The sequence below is a fragment of the Nipponia nippon genome, unplaced genomic scaffold (assembly GCF_047370975.1).
Source record: "Nipponia nippon isolate SJK-2023a ecotype South Korea unplaced genomic scaffold, ASM4737097v1 scaffold_7, whole genome shotgun sequence".
Classification (NCBI taxonomy): domain Eukaryota; kingdom Metazoa; phylum Chordata; class Aves; order Pelecaniformes; family Threskiornithidae; genus Nipponia; species Nipponia nippon.
This window is the reverse complement of record NW_028262391.1, coordinates 32496827-32516362: the sequence shown is the minus strand read 5'-3', so window position 1 is coordinate 32516362 and position 19536 is coordinate 32496827. Positions and strand designations below refer to the sequence as shown.

The 19536-nt window shown below is 58.3% G+C and overlaps 2 protein-coding genes and 3 non-coding genes across 9 annotated transcripts in view; all 5 read left to right on the top strand.

Annotated features, from left to right (window-relative positions):
• Positions 1-9275, top strand: part of SF3B3 (splicing factor 3b subunit 3) — a 31134-nt gene extending 21859 nt beyond the window's left edge. For 2 of the 3 annotated variants that reach the window (XM_087740309.1, XM_087740308.1), the window contains 9 exons: positions 269-443; positions 930-1135; positions 2045-2201; positions 3651-3776; positions 4875-5087; positions 6034-6132; positions 6584-6727; positions 7247-7351; positions 8359-9275. In XM_087740309.1, the coding sequence (XP_087596435.1) occupies positions 269-443; positions 930-1135; positions 2045-2201; positions 3651-3776; positions 4875-5087; positions 6034-6132; positions 6584-6727; positions 7247-7351; positions 8359-8499 (1366 nt within the window). In that variant the 3' untranslated portion in view covers positions 8500-9275. The remainder of the gene's footprint in view (positions 1-268; positions 444-929; positions 1136-2044; positions 2202-3650; positions 3777-4874; positions 5088-6033; positions 6133-6583; positions 6728-7246; positions 7352-8358) is intronic. The other variant, XM_087740310.1, reaches the window with a different exon arrangement.
• A 2458-nt stretch (positions 9276-11733) lies between these two features.
• On the top strand, positions 11734-16915 carry IL34 (interleukin 34). 3 transcript variants are annotated; one of them, XM_087740322.1, is made up of 7 exons: positions 11734-12111; positions 12980-13222; positions 13319-13422; positions 13715-13792; positions 13888-14061; positions 16196-16334; positions 16426-16915. In XM_087740322.1, exons 2-7 carry the CDS (start codon positions 13195-13197, stop codon positions 16443-16445), a joined length of 543 nt encoding a protein of 180 aa, XP_087596448.1. In that variant the 5' UTR covers positions 11734-12111; positions 12980-13194; the 3' UTR covers positions 16446-16915. The 3 variants fall into 3 exon arrangements, with proteins under 3 accessions (XP_087596448.1, XP_087596447.1, XP_087596449.1); XM_087740321.1 differs by having other exon boundaries at positions 12884-13222; XM_087740323.1 differs by having other exon boundaries at positions 11811-12111; positions 13045-13222.
• Positions 14417-14487, top strand: TRNAG-GCC (transfer RNA glycine (anticodon GCC)). Its single transcript has one exon. It is a non-coding gene; the product is annotated as a tRNA-Gly (tRNA).
• On the top strand, positions 15237-15307 carry TRNAG-GCC (transfer RNA glycine (anticodon GCC)). Its single transcript has one exon. It is a non-coding gene; the product is annotated as a tRNA-Gly (tRNA).
• On the top strand, positions 16090-16160 carry TRNAG-GCC (transfer RNA glycine (anticodon GCC)). Its single transcript has one exon. It is a non-coding gene; the product is annotated as a tRNA-Gly (tRNA).
• Positions 16916-19536: the final 2621 nt, after the last annotated feature.

Sequence of the window (19536 nt, the reverse complement as noted above, 5' to 3'; positions counted from 1 at the left end):
CAGGCACTCGGAACACACCCTGGGTCAGTGAGAGCCCTCGAGTCAAGGAACATGCGCTGCAGAGGACGCCTGTCCCACAGCATAAGCACCCGTTTAGGATGCTAGTTTTGCCCTCCTCTCTGGAGCTGTTTGCTCTCTGGCCCGAGAAAGGTGCTGCTGGTCTCCAGCACTAGCCAGTTTCACAAACATAAAGCTCAACTCCAGTCGTGTTCTCTTGGACAGTTGCTTTCGGACCTTGTTTGACGCATATCACATCTTTGTCCCCCAGGATTTTGGCACTAGAGAAGCTGGGGGCAGTCTTCAACCAGGTTGCCTTCCCATTGCAGTACACACCCCGAAAATTTGTCATTCACCCAGAGAGCAACAATCTGATCATCATTGAGACAGACCACAACGCTTACACTGAGGCCACCAAGGCACAGAGGAAGCAGCAAATGGCCGAGGTAATTGGGGTGGGGGACAGGTACGCACATCCATTCCCCAGAGGTGACTTCTGCAGCTGGAAGTCCTCCCTGCTCACTAGTTTCCACCTGCCGTTGCCTGCAAGTTTTTGTGCCCTGTGTGAATGCAGGGACTGAAGGGAGCAAAGATATGCCTTGAAACACAAATTTCAGCAGAATACACTACTTCCCACTGCTCCTTTCTGTGCGTGTTGTTATGGCAGGTTTTAAGAACCGCGTACTGGAGGACAATACTGCTTGTGTAAGACCATTCTCTGGGTTTTCTGTAGCTGTTTGAGGAGCTCAGGGCAGGTGGAAGCTTTAGGATTCAGTGGCTTTCATGTCTTCACAGGCAGTACCTTGCCCTGGAATAACCTGGACTTAAGGGAAGGGGGGGGGGGGGGGGCTATATTTTATGCAGACCATCAGCATGTCTGGAAAGGACATCCACTGAGCTGTTCTTTTCTCCTGTCCTTTAATGTGCCTTAGGAAATGGTGGAGGCTGCGGGTGAAGATGAGAGGGAGTTGGCTGCAGAGATGGCTGCAGCCTTTCTGAATGAGAATCTTCCCGAGTCCATCTTTGGTGCTCCCAAGGCAGGGAATGGACAGTGGGCCTCTGTTATCAGGGTGATGAACCCCATCCAGGGAAATACGTTAGATCTGGTCCAGCTAGAGCAGAATGAAGCTGCCTTCAGGTAAGAAGCATTGCCAGATGCAGCAAGAATCTCTGCTTGTGATGAGTCTTATGTGTTTTTTTCCTTCTTTTGCTCAGCTGTTGCTGAGTTGAAATCCAGATGCAGCACGTTATCAAGAGACTGGCTTGAAATTCCAGAAGTGATTGCCATATGCTTAAAGCTTTTGTCTTGCCTTTCCGTCCCTTCCCACCCTGATCTGTCTGCATGTGACACTAAGAGCTGGTGCTCCAGATGTGCTTGCTGGACCCCAGTGCTTAAAGAACAACACGGGGATGTAAATGACAGATAAGAGCCGGGAACAAGAGAATGTGCTGCTATCTCTCACTTCCCCTTCTCATCCAGATAAACCGAGCATAGATTAAATGGACAGGAAGTGTTAGAGGGACTGGAGGGGAAGACCAACACAATAACCATGAAGAGCAAGTGCTTCAGCAGGTGAAGTGGAGTTAGGTCATGCTAAGTCCAAAAGGCTGGCTCTGTCCTGTTTTGTCCAGGATTCCCAACCTGGCTCAGCTAGGCACTGGGCAGGAAATAACACTGGAAGATGAGGAAAGCTATATGTACATGTCCAAACTGGAACAGCCTTTGAAAAACAGCTTCTAGTGGAGCTTTGCACATTGCTAGGCAGTGTCCAGCCTGTGAAAGCATAAAATTAGTGCTTTGGGCATCTGTGACGGCTAGAGCGCAACTCCCCCCACACTGGGGAGTGTGGAAGAATGGAGGAATCTGTGTTAAACTTTTCTGCAGGGAGGAAAAATGACCTCTGAAAATGTCAGTGTTGGAAGGGTGGGCTCCCAGATCTCTGCCTGGCTAGGTGCAAGTTGTGCTGTCAGGGAATCCAGTCCGTATGTGCAGCATTGGTTTGTGTCGTGATCATGCTGATCTCCTGGCACGTCTTGTCATCCCCAGCGTGGCTGTGTGCCGGTTCTCCAATACTGGCGATGAGTGGTATGTGCTAGTGGGAGTTGCCAAGGACCTGATTCTGAACCCACGCTCGGTTGCTGGGGGATTTGTCTACACGTACAAGCTGGTGAATAGTGGTGAGAAGCTGGAGTTTCTGCACAAGGTGAGAGGGATGAAAAGGCCTGTTTGGGTGACTGGGTCATTTACAGGCAGTATTGGAATAGCTGTTATTTCACTATATAGCTAATGCTATAGCAGTACTGCAGTACTCAATGAATCCTGGGCAAAATCATCACGCTGATATTACATGCTGGAAGCAGCCTCAGAGAAAATAAGTTGCCTCCTCCAAAATCACTTGGGACATCTTTTGCAGAGCTGAGAATTGAACACAGATCTCCCGAGAGTCCCAGTCCTTTGCCTTAGCTGTAGTCTAATTGGGTAAATGGGAAAGGAGCAGTGTTTTTCATGCACCCGTTAGGGAGGAGAGAGAAACAGCTCTCTTTTTTTCTTTTTGGAATATGAACTCGGAGAGCTGCTCTGAGCACTTGTTTACAAAGTGAATTCATACTTGGGTCACTTGAGCCCCGGTGCTAAGGCTCTCAGTCCTTGGCTGGCCACATGAAGCTGGTGTGAGCTGTCATCTTTCCTCTGATGCTGTTTTGGTTGTGTGTAGAAATGATTAGTCGCCTAGTGACCAGCTTGCTGGACAGGTCTCTGGGGCTTTAGCAAAGGTTTCAGGAGAACTCCGTTAAAACAAAATTCTGTTCTTCAAAACAAAATTCTGTTCTTCTTCCCACGTGCTTCCAGCATGGCCGAGATTTGAGCAGATGAGCACATGGAAAGGAATGGTGTGGCTTATTCACTTCCTACGGTCCTGATGCTATGAGTAGGTTCTGTCCTGGACCTTTTGTGGTGCCACTGCACACCCACTGGGAAGTTGACAGAGCTGATGATGTGAAATAACTTCTCTTAGCCAGTACAACCAAGCTGGTAACGCTGTAACTGGAAGCTCTCTACATGTTCGCATTCTCTGTTGTGGCTGATCCTTTTGGATTGATTAGTAGTGGGAGATTTTTCAGCCCTGCCTGAGTTACTGGAATTGTGGGCACACTGTAGTTGTTCAGATTGTAACGCTTCTTCAGTGGCAGCTTCAGAGCATCTATGGCAGATGGCCGAATTAGATTCATGCCTTTGTTTTAAAAACAGACAATCTGGATGGATTTTAGGCAAAGCACAAAATCTTGCTGTTGGGGATAAAGCAAAACTAAGAACCAAGGCAACGAGATCCTTGCCTCCCTTTGCTGCCTGCCCAGCATGGGGTTCTTACAGCAGTCCTACGCTTCAGTTAAGGCGCACTGCCAGCAGTGCGTTGTCTGTGTAGTGCCCAGAGCTCTGTTAGCACCACCTGTGGTGTGTGCTGCTGTCAAAAGGCCTACAGAGGACTGACCTTTACCCCCTCCTGTAGAAAAAGATTGTGATTAGCCTTTTGCGTTGAAAGCCTTGGCACAGGCCAACGAGCTTCAACCGAACCATTAGCTGAATCCATTCTGAAACTTGGTGTAAGGTTAGCTCTGTTAATGGGGGTCTCACAGTCATCATCTTCCCTCTCTAGACCCCTGTGGAGGAGGTTCCTGCAGCCATTGCTCCATTCCAAGGTAGAGTCTTAATTGGAGTTGGAAAGCTCTTGCGCGTTTATGACCTGGGCAAGAAGAAACTGCTTCGGAAGTGCGAGAATAAGGTACTGGCTTTTGTTCTTGACCAGGGCTGTTAACTTGCAGCGAGTGATGGTTTGCAGCTGCCACTCCAGCCCAAGTGTGTCTGTGCACTTGGACTTCAGAGCTGTGTCTGTGCCTTACTGGTGTGCATCTGGAGCAGTGTGGGCAGCTCTGGCTGGCCTGGGCTGTTGTGCTGCCCCTCTGCATCCCGAGCACGCATCTCTTTCCCGTTGCCGTGCACATAGTAGTGTTGCAGATTCCTTTTTGTACCAGCTCAACGCAGGCTGTTAAGGGATGTGTGCAGGAGTTTCACAGGCCTGTACAGACGGTGCCTTTGGCCATCTGCTGCAAATATGAAAGGTCTTACCCAGATACAAAACAACTGCTGGAAATGTTTCCTTAGGTTAACTGATCAGCAGGCTGGGGACGGAAGTTGGAGGATGCGTATGAGCACTGCTTCAGATCCCCAGAATCTTGAAAAGCGGTTTTTCTGCTTGAAGTAGATGATCCTTCTTGCTCAGCATCTCTGGTACTTCAGGAAAAGAAATTGCAGAGCATGGTTTTCTAACTCTTAATTGCCTGCTCCTCCCTCTCTCATGCAAGCTGCAGAACCTGTGCCAGTTGCTCATTACTGCACAAAGGAACTCCAGCAAGCTCACAGGCAGACTGGGAACTTGTAGGGGAACATTTTTTTTTGTGTTGGGTGTTTTTTGTTTTGATTTTGTTTTTTCCTAAAATGAGACTCGCATGAAGAATTGAAGCTTTCCTCCTTGGGTCTTTCATGGCCCCAGTAGTGAGGGGACACTGAAGCAATGCCTGCTTGCAGGAGTGTCCCTGCCATCTCAGTTCATAGGCTCACCAGCAGTGCTTGTTCTCTGGACATTACTCGTATTCAGCAGGCTGAGAATGATGCGTGGTGGCTGTTAGGTTGCAAGGACAGTGCATTTAGATTGGGGCTGTAGCATGCCAGAAATTAGAGGTAGTTTGGGAGGGTATGATGGGAAATGGGGAGCGAGCCATAGCTGACAGGGGGAAATAGTATTTCAGCTGGAGTAGGGTAGAGTTAATGGGATACACTTCCCTGTTTGAAACACTCAGGTTTGTCCTTTCTCTCTCAAAAGCACATTGCCAACTACATTTGTGGGATCCAAACCATTGGGCACAGAGTAATTGTTTCGGACGTTCAGGAGAGTTTCATCTGGGTGCGCTACAAAAGGAATGAGAACCAGCTGATCATCTTTGCTGATGACACTTATCCCCGGTGGGTCACTACAGCAACTCTCCTGGATTATGACACTGTGGCTGGAGCAGACAAGTTTGGCAACATCTGCGTGGTGAGTGTGCCTCGGAGAAGTTGGGGCTTTTTGGACACGACATATTTTTTTCCTTAAAACATCCATGATTTGTTTTGAAAGAATGAGAATCTGTGCTTAGCTGGAGACAACGCCCTGTACCATTCACTTGTTTTTACGGGGTGACTAGCTGTCGTCATAGCGGACGGCTGCAGCCTATCGGTTTAATTAAAGCAAACAAGTTAAAACGTCAGCAGGTCAAAAAACATATTTCTGAAGTATTCAATAACTTGTGTTGAAATTGCCTCAAAACTTGCCGTGAATAAGCCTTGAAATGAAGCTTCTGACTGTCGGAGGGCCCATGAGAGCTTGCATCAGGGTTATCACTCTTACTTTCCCTGACTAAACCTTGTTGCTGGCATTTAGCTTTCTCTGTCACTTCCTCTCGAAAGTTGGCTTTGTCGGTGCTGACACTTCCCCACTTGGCTGGATTTCAGCAGGGGAGGAGGAAAGAATAGATGATCTTTCTGCCAGAGCTTTGATCTCTTTCTGAAGCGTGCTTGGGTGCTTAGGAGTCCAGAGTTCAGCAAGTGTCAGACTCTGCGCCTGCAGGATTTGGCCAACGCACACAAATCAGTCCTCTTCGGTTTTCCTGCCCTGCATCCATCAAACTGTTTCCTTAGCAGGAACCACCTTCAAACCATTTTCACCATACCTCCCAGGGTGATCTGCAAGTGCTGGGCCAGGCAGAGGCCAGTCACGATGGTCCTGCCCATGTTTTTGAGTGAGAGGCCATCGGTCTTGCTGACCCGGTTGTCATTTAACTCTAAAGGCCTTGTTGGAGGGGCAAATGGATGGTTTTGCTGTAAGTGTGCAGTGATTCTTGTAGAGTCCACGAAAGCAGCCTTTCGAAGACCACAGGGATTCTCTGGAGATAATGTGCTGCTTCTCTGCAGCTTGTTGACTCTTTCTTCCTCTTTCAACACAGGTGAGATTGCCTCCCAACACCAATGATGAGGTAGATGAGGATCCCACAGGCAACAAAGCTCTCTGGGACAGGGGGCTTCTTAATGGAGCATCCCAGAAGGTAATGCTTCATGGGAAGCACGGGGTTATTGTGGGAAAAGAATACGCTGCTTTTCTGCGAAGTTCTCTGCGGTGTTGTCCCGGAGATGTATTGGCAGTTCTGCTCCTACACATCTACCGCGCTGTGGCTGATCGGTTTTCACTGTCACTGGGAGCCAAATTCAGTTTCTGAAATCACAGCCGGTGCCTGTTCACTGATGTTTGATTGAAGCAGCACACTCATTTTCTTTTCCTGCTTTCCCTCATTACTTGCATCCGTTTGTCCAGCTCAAGAGGGTAATTCAGCGGCATGCTGAGTTTTGCCATCTGGTCACAGGTGGAAGGCACTTCCTCTTTAGAGAGGTGTTTCAGAACTTAGCAGGTGGCTGAATTTATTCTGCTTTCCTCTCTCAAGCCTTTTGATGTTTTTATATAAGCTAAAGAAAAAAACTGCTTCTGTGGTTGACTTCCAGGCTGAAGTGATTATGAATTATCACGTGGGAGAGACGGTGCTTTCCTTACAGAAGACCACGCTGATCCCAGGAGGCTCTGAATCTCTTGTCTATACCACCTTATCCGGGGGGATAGGAATCTTGGTCCCTTTTACTTCCCACGAGGTAAGCAAGCCCCATGACTATGCTGCAGAGTCGCTGCTTTTCTGTGCGTTCATCCCCAGCCAGTATATGAACATGCTGCATCCCTTGGGGGTAACTCTAGGGCTTTGCAGTGCGTGAAATCCTGGGCTGCAGGAAAGCCTGCGGCTGTGGGACAGGCTCTGATGCAAAGGGGAAGAGAAGGAGCTTGTTAACTCCTCCTCCTACATTGAGAGCTTTTCTTGTTGCACTGCTGTTCTAAATCTGTCCATGCTCCAGAGGAGCTCTTGGGTGATTTAGTGTCTATGAGGAGAGGGATCCTTTGGCATGCGATCAGGCACTGATGCTTCAAGTCCTGAAGATGGTGTTCTCCTCTGTTTGCTGTGGCCTCCTGGAGCAGCAGATGCCGAGCCATTCGCTCTTTGAGCTAATGGCAGTGTTTCAGCCAGCGCAGGAGCACCTGGCTGATGGGTGTCGTCTTGCCTTGGCAAGTGGCATTGATGTGTAGCAAACTGTTCTCTTGTCGATTCTTAATCTCCCCAGGATCACGACTTCTTCCAGCATGTGGAAATGCACTTAAGGTCTGAGCACCCTCCTCTCTGTGGACGAGACCATCTCAGTTTCCGCTCCTACTACTTCCCGGTGAAGGTAGGTCTGAGTATTTAGGATCAGCTGGTCGTGGGGGTGTGGAGACTTGCTCTGGGACACAGAACTGCTTCGAGGCCTGGCAGAAGCAAGTCACGGTTGCCTTTCAGTGGGGAAGGCTGGGGCAATGTAAACCATAGCTGGTGTAGGGACTGTGGCAGGAACTGAAGCGCTCTTGAATAGCACTCTGTAAGGAGAGAGCAGTACTTGGCACTTAATACCGTGCCTGTTTTGGTTTCTCAACCCTTGTAATGAGCCTTCTGAGGGTTGGTCTTGAGACCCAAGCCCAGAAGTGATGTTGCTGCGCTTCTCTACTTGCCGCAGCATCTCCTTTTTCCATCAGGAGAAGCAGCGTTACGTAGCTGTTCGCGTGGCTAGGTCAAACTGGGTGTTGCCCGGGGGATATATTTTTTCCGCCACCATTGAAAAGGGAAATCTCATAAGAAACGGCTGTTCCTGCCTATTTCTGCTTTTGAGGAATTGTGTTTGAAGCTGTCGACTGCTAAATGCTGTGACCAGAAGGGTCCAGAGTAACTATGTGGTAACTACTACCGGAGTCACGCATGTAGTGTGCCGGAAAACTGTCCCAGCAGCTGAAGCTGTCCAAGCGCAGAGGGTGTTCTTGCTCCTCATGAGCTTGGGGCTGATTTGCAGCATGCACAGTCTCAGAGATGTTTCGCATCTGACTGAAGATGCCCTTCAGTCATCTTCTGCAGGCTTCCCAGCACAGTGCTTGGACCCAAGTCAGATCTGTCTTCCCTTCCCTTGTGTGATTCTTCAGCTGCACCCAGGCTTTTTGGGTTTCTCCTTTGTTAATCAAGCTGGCCAGTAATTAATTTGATGCGAACCGCTGCTATTCAGCAGATGAGGTCACCAAGCATGGTCTTGTTTCCAGGACAGGATTAAGAAGCTCCTGGGAACAAACTGTTTGTTGCCATTTTCCCCTGTTTAAGCAGGGTTCAGTGCCTCTGTGTTGTGTCGATTCAATGCTGCTCTTCTTGCCCCTCCAGAATGTGATCGATGGGGACCTGTGTGAGCAGTTCAACTCCATGGAGCCTAACAAACAGAAGAATGTGGCCGAAGAGCTGGACCGGACCCCACCTGAGGTGTCCAAGAAGCTGGAAGACATCCGCACGCGCTACGCTTTCTGAGCGGCAGCTCGCGGGAGCAGAGCTTCTCGCTGGGCTCCTATGGACGCTCTTCCAAGCACAGTCGGGAGGAGGAATGTGTGCGCTTTTTCCCTTTTTAAATATTGGTTTGCTCCCCTTGGTTTTTGTTTCAAAGTAATGTGACTCCAGTAAATGCAGTATCAGATATTAGGTCTCCCAACACATCCCGCTGCTTACACGAAGGCTCCTGACATTCTGGCGTCCAGCCAGAGAGATTTCCTCTGGGGAAGTGCCCGAGGGCAGGCGCAGCTGGCCCTCAGCCCCGACTCCTTGGCCCGCTTCTCCCTTTAGGCTGAGGGAGCCTGAGGGTGTCTTCTGCTGGCCTTGCAGAAAGCCCCGTAGGGCAGATCCAGCTGGGAGCCTTTGTAGGATCAAGTGGGTTTTGCAATTTCCCAGCTTTTTGGTAAAGAAAGCGGCTGTGGCGTGACTCGGGATTACCTGGCTCCTTCTGGTAGTTGGTGGCGAGGAGCTCTGGGCTTGTACCAGCCCTGGGAGCAGCCTGGCTGTGTGGAGGGCGTAGCTGTCACACTTGTCTTGAACGTTTTCTTCTGAATTGCAAGGGGTTTTTGGACTCACCATTTCTGACTGTTTTCCCTGTAAATAGAGTTTTGTACAATGTTGACTCTCTTGGGGGTGGGGAAGAGTGAGGCCTGAGTCTGGGACTTGATTTGTTTCATAATAACTTTGGCAAGAGCCGTGTCTCCAAGCTGTGACTGTGAGCAGCACATGAAGAATAAAAGCCTGGTTTTTTTTAACTAGCCTGACTCTGGGGCTCCTCTCCTTCGCAGCAGCTGTTGCTGACCTGGCGGGAGGAGTACAGAACGTGCACGCCCTTGACCCCGCGCCCTGCGTGGATGCCGGAGCTGTGCTGCGGCCCTGCAGGTGTTGGCCAGGATGCCAAGCCCCTCTCCGTCCCCCTTCCCTGCCTCCTCTGCCTGGAGCTGGCCCCGAGCCCGGCAGCGTGTCCTGCAGCCAGAGCTGCCGCTCTCCAGCGCTGGGACACACGCAAAGCGGGGTATGTGGAGAAAGGGTGGGAGGGAAGGGTCTCTTCCCCCAGCTACTGTTTCTCCAGCCCTTCCAGGGCATGGCTGCGGCTCAAGGCTCCTTCTCTTGCCCTGCGAAGCAGCTGCAGCTCCGGGAGGAGCAGCCGGCGTGGCAGGGGGAAGGTGTGGCTGCCCGCTCCCTGCCTGCGAAGGCCGGCGGCCGGAGTTCACCACGCAGCAGGTGCTTCCCTGGCTTACTCCTGTGAGTAGGTCTGCCTGCGCAGCCCAAGAGCTCCCTCGATGCGTGCATCCCCTGAAGGGGCCTGGCCTCCCCGCAGCCAGCGCTGCTCCCCGCCCGGGGCTGGGAAAAGCGGGTGGCCCCTGGCCCGCTGACGTGCTCGCATCAAGCGGCCTCCGACTTCCTCCTCTGGCGCGGGTGCGTGCGGGGTGAGGGTGAGCGCACGCCCTCCCCCCCCCGTCCTTTGCACCCTCCTCTCCGCTCTCCCGCTTCGCCTTGTTCTGAGCCTGCACCCTTTGGCTCCGATGTGGCACCCAGCCACCGCTGCTCGCCCCGCCCGTCCTCCGCCCGGAGGTGAAGGGCTTTGTGCTCCCTTCCCGCACCGTCCCAGGCACGGCTGCGTCTGGGGAGCGGTAAATACACGAGCCGAAGGCGGTGGGGTCGAGCCCGGGGCTTGTCTGGAGGAGCAGGTGGGCTGCCCTGGGAGCTGGCTGAGCCCCCAGGCCCCTTTTGCCTGTGGGGCTCCAAACTGGGGTCCCACCAGCCTCCCTGGGGAGAGGGGGGTTTCTCCCAACCCTGGCCCCCTGCAGCCGCAGGGTGCTGGGCTCCTGCTGACGCCTGGGAGCAAAGCTCCCGGGGCTGCGGGCTGTTTGCCTTGGGCTCGCACCAGTGGTGATTTCCAGCCCGGCGCAGCCAAGGCGGGCAAACAGCCTCCAGCACCCTGCTGCGCAGCTCCGCACTTTCCCTTCTCTTTCCTCGCCCCATCCCGGCTGCCAAGCTGATGACTACGTGGGCAGGGAATGCTATTAAATGGCTTCCTCTGATGCCTGCAGCAGATGCGGGCAAAATCCCTGCGGACACCTAGGTGAGGAGCTGGACCAGCTCCTTCCCCCGCTCGGAGCTGAGCATCTTGCGCCCAGCCCGGAGCCGGGAGGGCGGCGAGGGCTGTGCCCAGGAGCTGGCCGGGGCCGGGGGCAGCTTGGCAGGAGAGCGGCCCGGGCCCTGACTCCCTGCCAGGGGAATCCCAGCAGCTCTCCCCGCATGCAGAAGCGCATTCCTTCCCACGCGTTTCCCTGGGAGCGCTGACCCGCTCTTTGATAGCTGGTTTCTCTCACTGACCCCTTGGACACCCGGCAGCCCCGGGCGCAGAAGCAGCAGCTCTCCCAAGCGGCTTTTTTGGGGTGGCGGGGGGGAGGACAGTGTCCTGTCCCCACCGTCCCCTGCTGCTGGCAGGGGCTCAGCCCCAAAGCATCCTGAGAAACCAGCGTGGGCTTGGGCCAGAGGGAGCGGAGTCCTGCTGGCCCGGGGACAGCCAGGGATCCCCCAGCCCCCCTGCGACGGCTCTGGGCAGCCTCCCCTGCCCGCAGCGTGTGCCGGAAAACGCCGGGCTGACACTGCCCGTGGGTGCCCAGCCCAGCGAGCGCCCTGGGACACCCGCCCGTGGGTGCCCAGCGCCCTGGGGGTGCCGGTGCTGGGGGAGCTGAGCGCCCTGGGGAGCCTGTGGCTGGGCAGCGTGGTGAGCTGAGCACCCCGGGGTGGGTGTGGGCACCCAGCTGGGTGGGGTGAGCACCCCGGGGGCATGCTGCGGGGCGGGCCCAGCACCCTGAGGGGCAGGGGGCACGCAGCGTGGTGGGGTGAGCACCCCGGGGGCACCCAGCTGGGTTAGCTGGGCACCCAAGGGACACCCGGCTGGGCTATCTGCGTACCCTGTGGACACCCACCTGGGCTAGCTGGGCACCCTGGGGACACCCAGCTGGGGCAGTCGAGCACCCTGGGGCCACCCAGCCCAGGTAAGCTGAGCACCCTGGGGACACCCACCCAGGCTAGCTGAACACCCTGGGGACACCCGACGGGGTTAACTGAGCACCCCAGGGACACCGGGGCAGCCGAGCACCTCGGAGGCACCCAGCTGGGCTAGCTGAGCACCCTGGGGACACCTGACTGGGCTAGCTGAGCACCCTGGCGACGCCCAGCTGGGCTAGCTGAGCACCCCAGGGGCTCCCCTCTGGGGCAGCCGAGCACCCCAAAGAGCAAGGAGGGATCCAGGAGGGCTAGCCGGCACCGTGGGGACACCCGGCCGGGGCAGCCGAGCGCCCTGGGAACACCCACCTGGGTCAGCTGCGCACCCCGGGGCCACCCGGCCGGGGCAGCCGAGCACCCGCGGCGGGGCCGGGCCGGGCCGGGCCGGGCCGGGCCGTGCGGGGCGGTCGCTCGGTCCCCGCTCCCCGCCCGGCCCCGGCGGCCGCCCCGCCCGCTCCCCGCGCCGCCGCCCCCCGCCCGCCTCCCGGGGAAGCGCGGGCCCGGCCCCGCCGCCGCCGCCGCCACCCGCGGGGAGACGCGTCCCGCGCCCGGCGGCCCCGCGCGCCGCGCCAGGTGGGTCCGCGGGCGCCTCGCGCGTGGGGGCGCCTGGGGGCGGGTCCGCGCGTGGGCGGGGGGGGGCGCGGGGGCTGGTCACCCGCGGCCCCGCGTGGGGACACGGGGCGGGCCCCCCCCCCCACGCGTGGGGACACGGCACGGCTGCCTTCCCCTGGGACGCGGCGTGGGGGCACGGCGTGGCCCCCTTCACGCGGGGTGTGGGGACGCGGGAGGGGCCCCTTCTGTGCAGGGACGTGGGACAGGCCCTTCTGCGTGTGCCACGCCGTGCGGGGACGCAACACGCACCCCCCCCCCCCCCACGCGAAGTGGGGACGTGCTGTGGAGGGGACAGCACAGGGGCGCGCTGTGGTCCCCTTCCCGTGGGGTGATGGTATGGGGACGTGGCACGGCCCCCTTCGCATGGCCGTGGGGACACGACCCGACCCCCTCTGCATGGGGACCCCGCGTGGGGTGGCCTGGCCACTTCGCCAGCCCTGTCCCCCCACGCTCCTTGGCTGAGCTCCTGCTGAGGCCGGACAAACTCATTGCTGGGATAACAGTGCCGGGCCGGGACCCCACCCTGGAAATCCCCTGGGGGCAGCGTCAGGGGCAGCAGGGCAGAGGCACCCATGGCTCCACGGTCACCCACAGCCTTCCGGGTCCAGCCAGGGCTCCCGTGGGGCCGTCACTGTCCCCCAGCCCCCGGGGTGCGGAGCGGGTGCCCTCCCTGGGGGCTGCAGCCCGGGTGCCCGCCTGCCCTGGGGCTGCAGCCGGGGCTCTCTCCCCCCAGATCCCCTCTTGCAGTGCAGGGGGGGGCCCGCACCCCCCTGGAGCGCACCCGTACCGGCGCCCCGTGATGGCCCCGGGACCTGCTGCCTCCCCGCAGCCAGCTGGAGAGGAGAAGCCAGTGGGGACGGCTGGGGAGGGGGACTGACCCCCCATCCATGGCAGGGGGCAACCGTCCGGGGCTACCGGAGAGCAGCCCAGCGCCCGGGGCCTGCGCCCGTCCCTTGTCCCCCCGCCGCACGTGCCGCTGCCCAGGAGGCTCCCGGTGAGCTCTGGCCATGTAGGTGCAGCCTGGGGCCAACAGCCGCCATCAACATGCAGCCGGGCTACGCAGCCGTCCTGTGTGAGTACAGCTTGGGGACACGGGGGGATGGCCTCAGGGGTCACCCCAGTGGGTGTCCCCAGCGGGGGCTGACACCACTGGCTTTCGGCTGCTCAGGCGTCCTGGCCGTGCTGGGGCTGGAGGCCGCTGCGCCGGGCGAATGCGAGCTCACCCGCCTGCTCCAGGACAAGCTGCAGTACGAGATGCGCCTGCGGTACATGGTAACCCCCAGTTTTGGGGGGTGGGGGGGGACACGTGGCATTGCAGGGCCTGGGTTTGCTGCAGGGGGGGACACAGGAGGGCAGCACCCACAGTGACCGGGCGCTGGGAGGGGGGGGGTTTACAGGGGGCAACTTGTGCCAAACGGTGCCCAGAGCTGCTTCTGCTGGTGCATCTTTGGGGGTTGACCTTGTCAAAGGGCTTTTCCACTGGTTCCCTGGTGTCACGCCGAGGCTGGCAGGGATGTCCCTCTCACTTCGCTGCCAGTCCCTGTGCTCTTCTCCACCTTTCCAGAAACACTACTTCCCTATCGACTACATGGTCCAGGTCCAGTATGAAGAGGTGCTGAGGCCGTCCAACATCACCCGCCTGGTAAGACGGCGGCAGGGGATGGCCCCGTGACGGGGACGCTCTGGGGACCCGTGGGGACTGTGTGGGACTCACCCGGGGCACCCTCTCGCCCACAGCGCAACAGGACGGTGTCGGAGGCAGCACTGCGGTACCTTTGGTTCCACGTCAGCTCCCAGGCCGTGCTGCGGATCCGCGAGGTGCTGCCGGAGAAGCACCCGTCCTGGAAGTATACCCAGGAGCTGTGCCAGCTCTTTGACGCCCTGGGCAAGGAGTACAGCAAGTACCGGCAGGTGGGGAGATCCCGGGGCGCCCCTGGCACCCCAGCCCGTCCGCACGCTTGCACGCAGCCGTGCACACCCCTTGCAGGGATGCTGCGTGCACACGCAGCATGCAAGGACCCGGTACCTGTGTACACAGATATGCGTGTTGCGCGCTCACATGGCACACGCGCAGATGTGGGGGTGCACGAGCGGTACTTGCACCCCTGTGGTGTGCTGACATGCTATGAGGACACACACCCACGGGCATGCACAGCCCCCCTGTGTGTGGGTCTTGGGAGGGGTGGCATGGGCAGGGTGCTGGGGGCCAGAGGTTGGCACCTGGGTGTGGGGCCGTGGGGCAGCGCCAGGGGTTGCCCCACATCTGGCATTGGTGGTTCAGTGGTAGAATTCTCGCCTGCCACGCGGGAGGCCCGGGTTCGATTCCCGGCCAATGCAGCAGCTGCAGCTTTTGCACCCTGCTGTCATGGGGGGACCTTGGGGGCTGCCGAGGGGAGCCCAGAGGCCCTCCCTTGGGCACCGCCTGGCACCTGCATGGACCCCCGGGCTGGCATCGCGAGGGGAGCCCAGAGGCCCTCCCTTGGGCACCGCCTGGCACCTGCATGGACCCCCGGGCTGGCATCGCTGGTGGGCAGAGCAGAGCCAGGACCCTTTGGTGATGCCCGAGGGTCTGTGGTGGAGAGGTGCTGGGGGGCTTGGTGGCAGTGAGGGGGGCACTGGGTCGGTGGCCGTGAGTGCCCCTGGCTCAGGGGCAGTGGACGATATGGGGTCGGTGGCAGTGAGGGTCCCTGGCTCGGTTGTAACAGGGGCTGCTTGGGAGTGCGGGGTGCTGCTGCGCCCCGGAGACAGCTTCATCTGGGTGGCCTGTCACAGCTGGGTCTCCAGGGTGAGCCCAAAGTGTGGCTGGGTTGTTCTTTTGCTGTGGGGCAGTTTCTGCAGCCCCTCTGAGGAGAGCGTGAGCTTTGCTGTGTCTTCTCATCAGCGTGTTAACGCTGAAGGCTAATGACAACCCCCCCCTTGCTGGAGGTGATGACTGAGGAGCTCCCATGGCCTGATGCCCGTCATCAGAGCTGTCTGTCGGGGTCCCCTCACTTGGGGGGGTTCCCAGCCGGCAGTGCCTGTCCCTGTTTCTTCCCCCACACTGGGTGCGGGGCCGTGGGGGAGGGCTGGGGGCCACCCCACATCTGGCATTGGTGGTTCAGTGGTAGAATTCTCGCCTGCCACGCGGGAGGCCCGGGTTCGATTCCCGGCCAATGCAGCAGCTGCAGCTTTTTGCACCCCGGTGTCCCTGGGAGGACCTAGGGGGCTGCTGTGGTGCCCTTGGTGAGGGGGCCAGAGTTGCCTCCTTGGGCACCCCTGCACCGCTGTGTGCTGTGGCCCCTGTGTGGGTGCATGGACCCCCGGGCTGGCATTGCTGGTGGGCAGAGCAGAGCCAGGGCCCCTTGGTGATGCCCGAGGGTCTGTGGTGGGGAGGTGCTGGGGGGGCGTGGTGGCAGTGAGGGGGGCACTGGGTTGGTGGCAGTGAGTGCTCCTGGCTCAGGGCTGGTGATTGTCCATGGCTTGGTGGCCGTGAGTGTCCCTGGCTCAGTGGCAGTAAGTCACCCTGGCTTTCAGTGGCAGCGAGGGTCCCCGGCCCAGGGCAGTGGGGGGTGCTCGGGGCTGGGAGGTGCTGCTGCACCCCGGAGGCAGCTGCATTTGGGTGGTGGGTGGGGGTGGCCTGTCTCAGCTGGTCTCCAGGGTGAGCCCAAAGTGCGGCTGGGCTGTCCTGTGCTGTGGGATAGGTTCTACAGCCCCTTTGAGGCGAGTGTGAGCTTTGCTGTGTCTTCTCATCAGCGTGTTAACTCTGAAGGCTAATGACAACACCCCCCCCTTGCTGGAGGTGATGACTGAGGCACTCCCATGGCCTGATGCCCGTCATCAGAGCTGTCTGTCGGGGTCCCCTCACTTGGGGGGGTTCCCAGCCGGCAGTGCCTGTCCCTGTTTCTTCCCCCACACTGGGTGCGGGGCCGTGGGGGAGGGCTGGGGGCCACCCCACATCTGGCATTGGTGGTTCAGTGGTAGAATTCTCGCCTGCCACGCGGGAGGCCCGGGTTCGATTCCCGGCCAATGCAGCAGCCGCAGCTTTTGCACCCCGGTGTTCCCCCAGACGGACGTGGAGGCAGTGGTGGCCGACCTGGTGAAGCTGGTCCACAGCGGCAGTGTGGAGAAGCGGAGGAAGGCCGTGCGCCCCAAGGCACTGCTCGACAACTGCCTCAAGGTCATGAGGATGCTCTATGGCGTTCCCTGTGAGTGGGGACTGGGTCAGGACCTTAAGGGACAGAGGTGCCATGTGTGGGTGTCCTGTCCCACCCAATGACACCTGGCCCCTCTGCCCAGGTCGGTGGGAGTCCACCTAATGCCGCAGAAGACCCTTCGCTCGACGCCTTCTCCTTGCCCTGGGGCCCAGGATGCTGCCTCTGCTGTGCCTGCCCCCCCCAGCAGAGGCCCTTGGGGGTCCCCAAGGTGCAAAGGAGGACAAATGCCACCCCCTCCAGGACCAAACGCCACCCACTCCAGGACCCTGGGACTGTGCATGGTCCCATCTGAAATGGGCACCTTCTGCAGGGGTGTGGGCAGGGGGGCTCAGACGCAGCTCCCCATGGGCAGGCAGCTGCCGGCTGCCTGGGGGGGGGGGACGCTGCCCTGCCCTGCCCTGCCCGCAGCAGGGGTGAGGGTATTGCCCGGTTCCTCTCGGTTTGTATTTTTTCCTCAGCTTTCATTAAACACCAGGTAATTCTCTAGTGCTCAGCATTGCAGCTCAGCTTCCAACCAGGTCCCGGGAGCCTCCAACCTTTCCCGAAATAAAGGACCAGCAGAGAGAACCCCAGCTGCCTCCACTGCCTCCTCATTTGGGGTGTCACTCCCCTCCCTTGGCTTTGCAGGGAGATATTCGCCCCGATACAGGGACCCCCAGAGCTTGCCAAGCCACCTCTGTCAGCCCCGGCCACTTCCCCGGCAAGAAAACATCTGGATTTGTTTGTTGTGCTTGGCGACGCGGTGTGGGCGGCGTGCCGGAGGGGCCGGGTGCTGGCCGCCTGCCTCCCCACTTCCTGGCTTAGTTAATTATCTTAATCAGCTATTATAGCCCTTAATGGGTGTATGCCTTGCTGCGGGCTGCTTAGGATTACAAGTCTATGAGAGTGTGCAGGTAAGGCTATGGGCACTGCAGCATGAATGGATTAAATGTCTTCTTCCTCCTCCTCCTCCTCCTCTTCCTCCTCGTCCCCCTTTCATGCCTAGTGACGATTCATGTTTATATAAAGCCCACGCAGAACTCATATAAAGCCAACCAACTATGATCTGCCGCTCGATAAAGGGCTTTAATTCGAGGGCCCCCTCGCCCATCCCTGCTGGCTTTAACAAACAGCCCCCGGGTGGTCCAGGGCCCCACCTGGGGCTGCCCGAGCCCCTGGCACTGAGCTTCCACCTCCCGCTCCCTCACGTCAGGCGTGGGAACAGTCCCCCCTGTGCTCCTCCACCGTGGGAAAACTGAAGCTACCCTAGTAAAAATGACCCCGGCCGGGCTTCTCGGAGCATGCCCGTGGCAAACAGCTGGGCTCGAGGCGTGCCCAAGCCCTGCATTTCCAGCCCAAGTGCCACTTGAGATGTTGTGATATTTTTTTTTTTCTGGTCCTCTTTTGAGGGATGGCTTCAAAAGTGTCAACTGAGAGTGGCCACAGAAACACACTCACGTGATGAGGAATTGGACCCTGTTTGCAATATCTCGTGATATACTATGAGATGGGACAGATGGAGGGAGGGTCAGCCGAGGGCGAGGTGCTGAGGTCCCAAAAGCCATCCCCAGGGACACACTAGGGCTTGGGAGATGCTCCTGCTGTGAAACCCCCAGCTGCTGGAAAAGGAAGAGCCTTTGCTGGCCTTGAACCAGCAGAAAAAAAAAAAAATCCCATCGGCATCCTCAGGACAGGCATGGAAAGGCTGACTGCTTTCAGGGAGCCAGGTTCAGTGGGGTGAGAGCTGGGATCCGGTAAGGATGCCCCATGCCTGCAGTTTTGGGATGTCTGGGATCCCCCCAGGCCACCAGCCAGCATGGCTTATGGCCACAGAGTGGGGCCATATCCAGCCCTGCCCCTTGGGCAGTGTGAGGATGCCCGGGGGGATCCGTCAGTCCCAGAGGATGCCCTGGCAGGCCCTGGCACCAGGATACAGGACCACTCTTGGAGCATCCTTCCCTCTGCCACCCCGGCCCAACTTGGCGTCCCGGGGAGGGGGGCAGCACCGCCAGCTCTCACCCCCCAACCAGGGGGTCCCTGTTCTCACCCCACAGAACCAGAGTGAGCCTGGAAATGGCAATTAATTAACTTTACTGAGCTCAGCAGCTGCCATGGCCCGTCACTGCTCTCACCAGGGCAGGCTCTGCCCTCTCCAGTCCCAGAAGGTGCCATTGCTGGTGGCTGAGAGCTGGGCCAGCAGCTGCAGGACGCCCCGCACACTCTCCTCCATCGTCACCGGGCCCTGCCAGACTCAAGGACATGGGGAAAAAAAATTAGCCAAAACCCCTTCCTGGCACACCGAGCCCCAGCCCTGGGTGTGGTGGGATACCAGCTCTGGCTGGGGCAGGTTGGGAGAAGCTGGAGGTGCTCTAGCAGCCAAGGACTGCAGCTTTGCACAAATTAATTGTCCCTAATTTGGGTGCTATAGGGCTGGAGGTTAATTTTACAGTTCCTAATAAAAAGTGATTCATTTGTTTGCTCTGCAGGGTAAGCCCTGCCAGGCGATGCTGCAAGAGGCTGTCTCCAGCCTTGCCTGCCTCCCCTTGGCACATTCAGCGAAGACAACTTTGGGGCGCTGATGGCCTTGGGGTGTGTGGGGTACTGGGGAGGCTGTACCCGGGGTGCAGTCCTCTGCTGGTGCTGAGCATGGAGCCGGGGTGCCCTCTGCTGACATGGGATTGGGATGGGAAATGCAATAAAAAATAGGGAGGAAATTAGATGTTTTTGGGGGAGAGCCCAGAATTGGTCCTTTGCTGCAGTGACACAGAGCCCCTGAGACCAAAGGGCTGCATGGGGGCCTGAGGGTGCCCCCAGGAGGGGCTGCACCCAGGGATGGATGCCCCTGGGAAGGGATGTGCATGGGATGGGATGCCTGGGGCAAGGGATGCCCACAGGAAGGGATATCCCTGTGAATGGATGCCCCAGGAAGGGATGCCAGTGGGAAGGGATGCCCCCAGGTAAGGATGCCCTGGGAAGGGATGCCCATGGGACTTTGCCGAGCCAGGGTGGCTGTACACCTCCCGTCACTCACCGTCCCCTGTTCCAAGGGGGGTGTCACAAAGCCAGGGTCCACAGACACACAGAGGATCCCACTGCCCCCGTACTCCAGGGCCAGGCATTTGGTGAGCATGTTCAGAGCAGCCTGGGGGCACAACCACCACTGTCACAGGGTGGCACTGCCACAGCTTGAGATGGGGGTCCCCCAGAAGGTGAC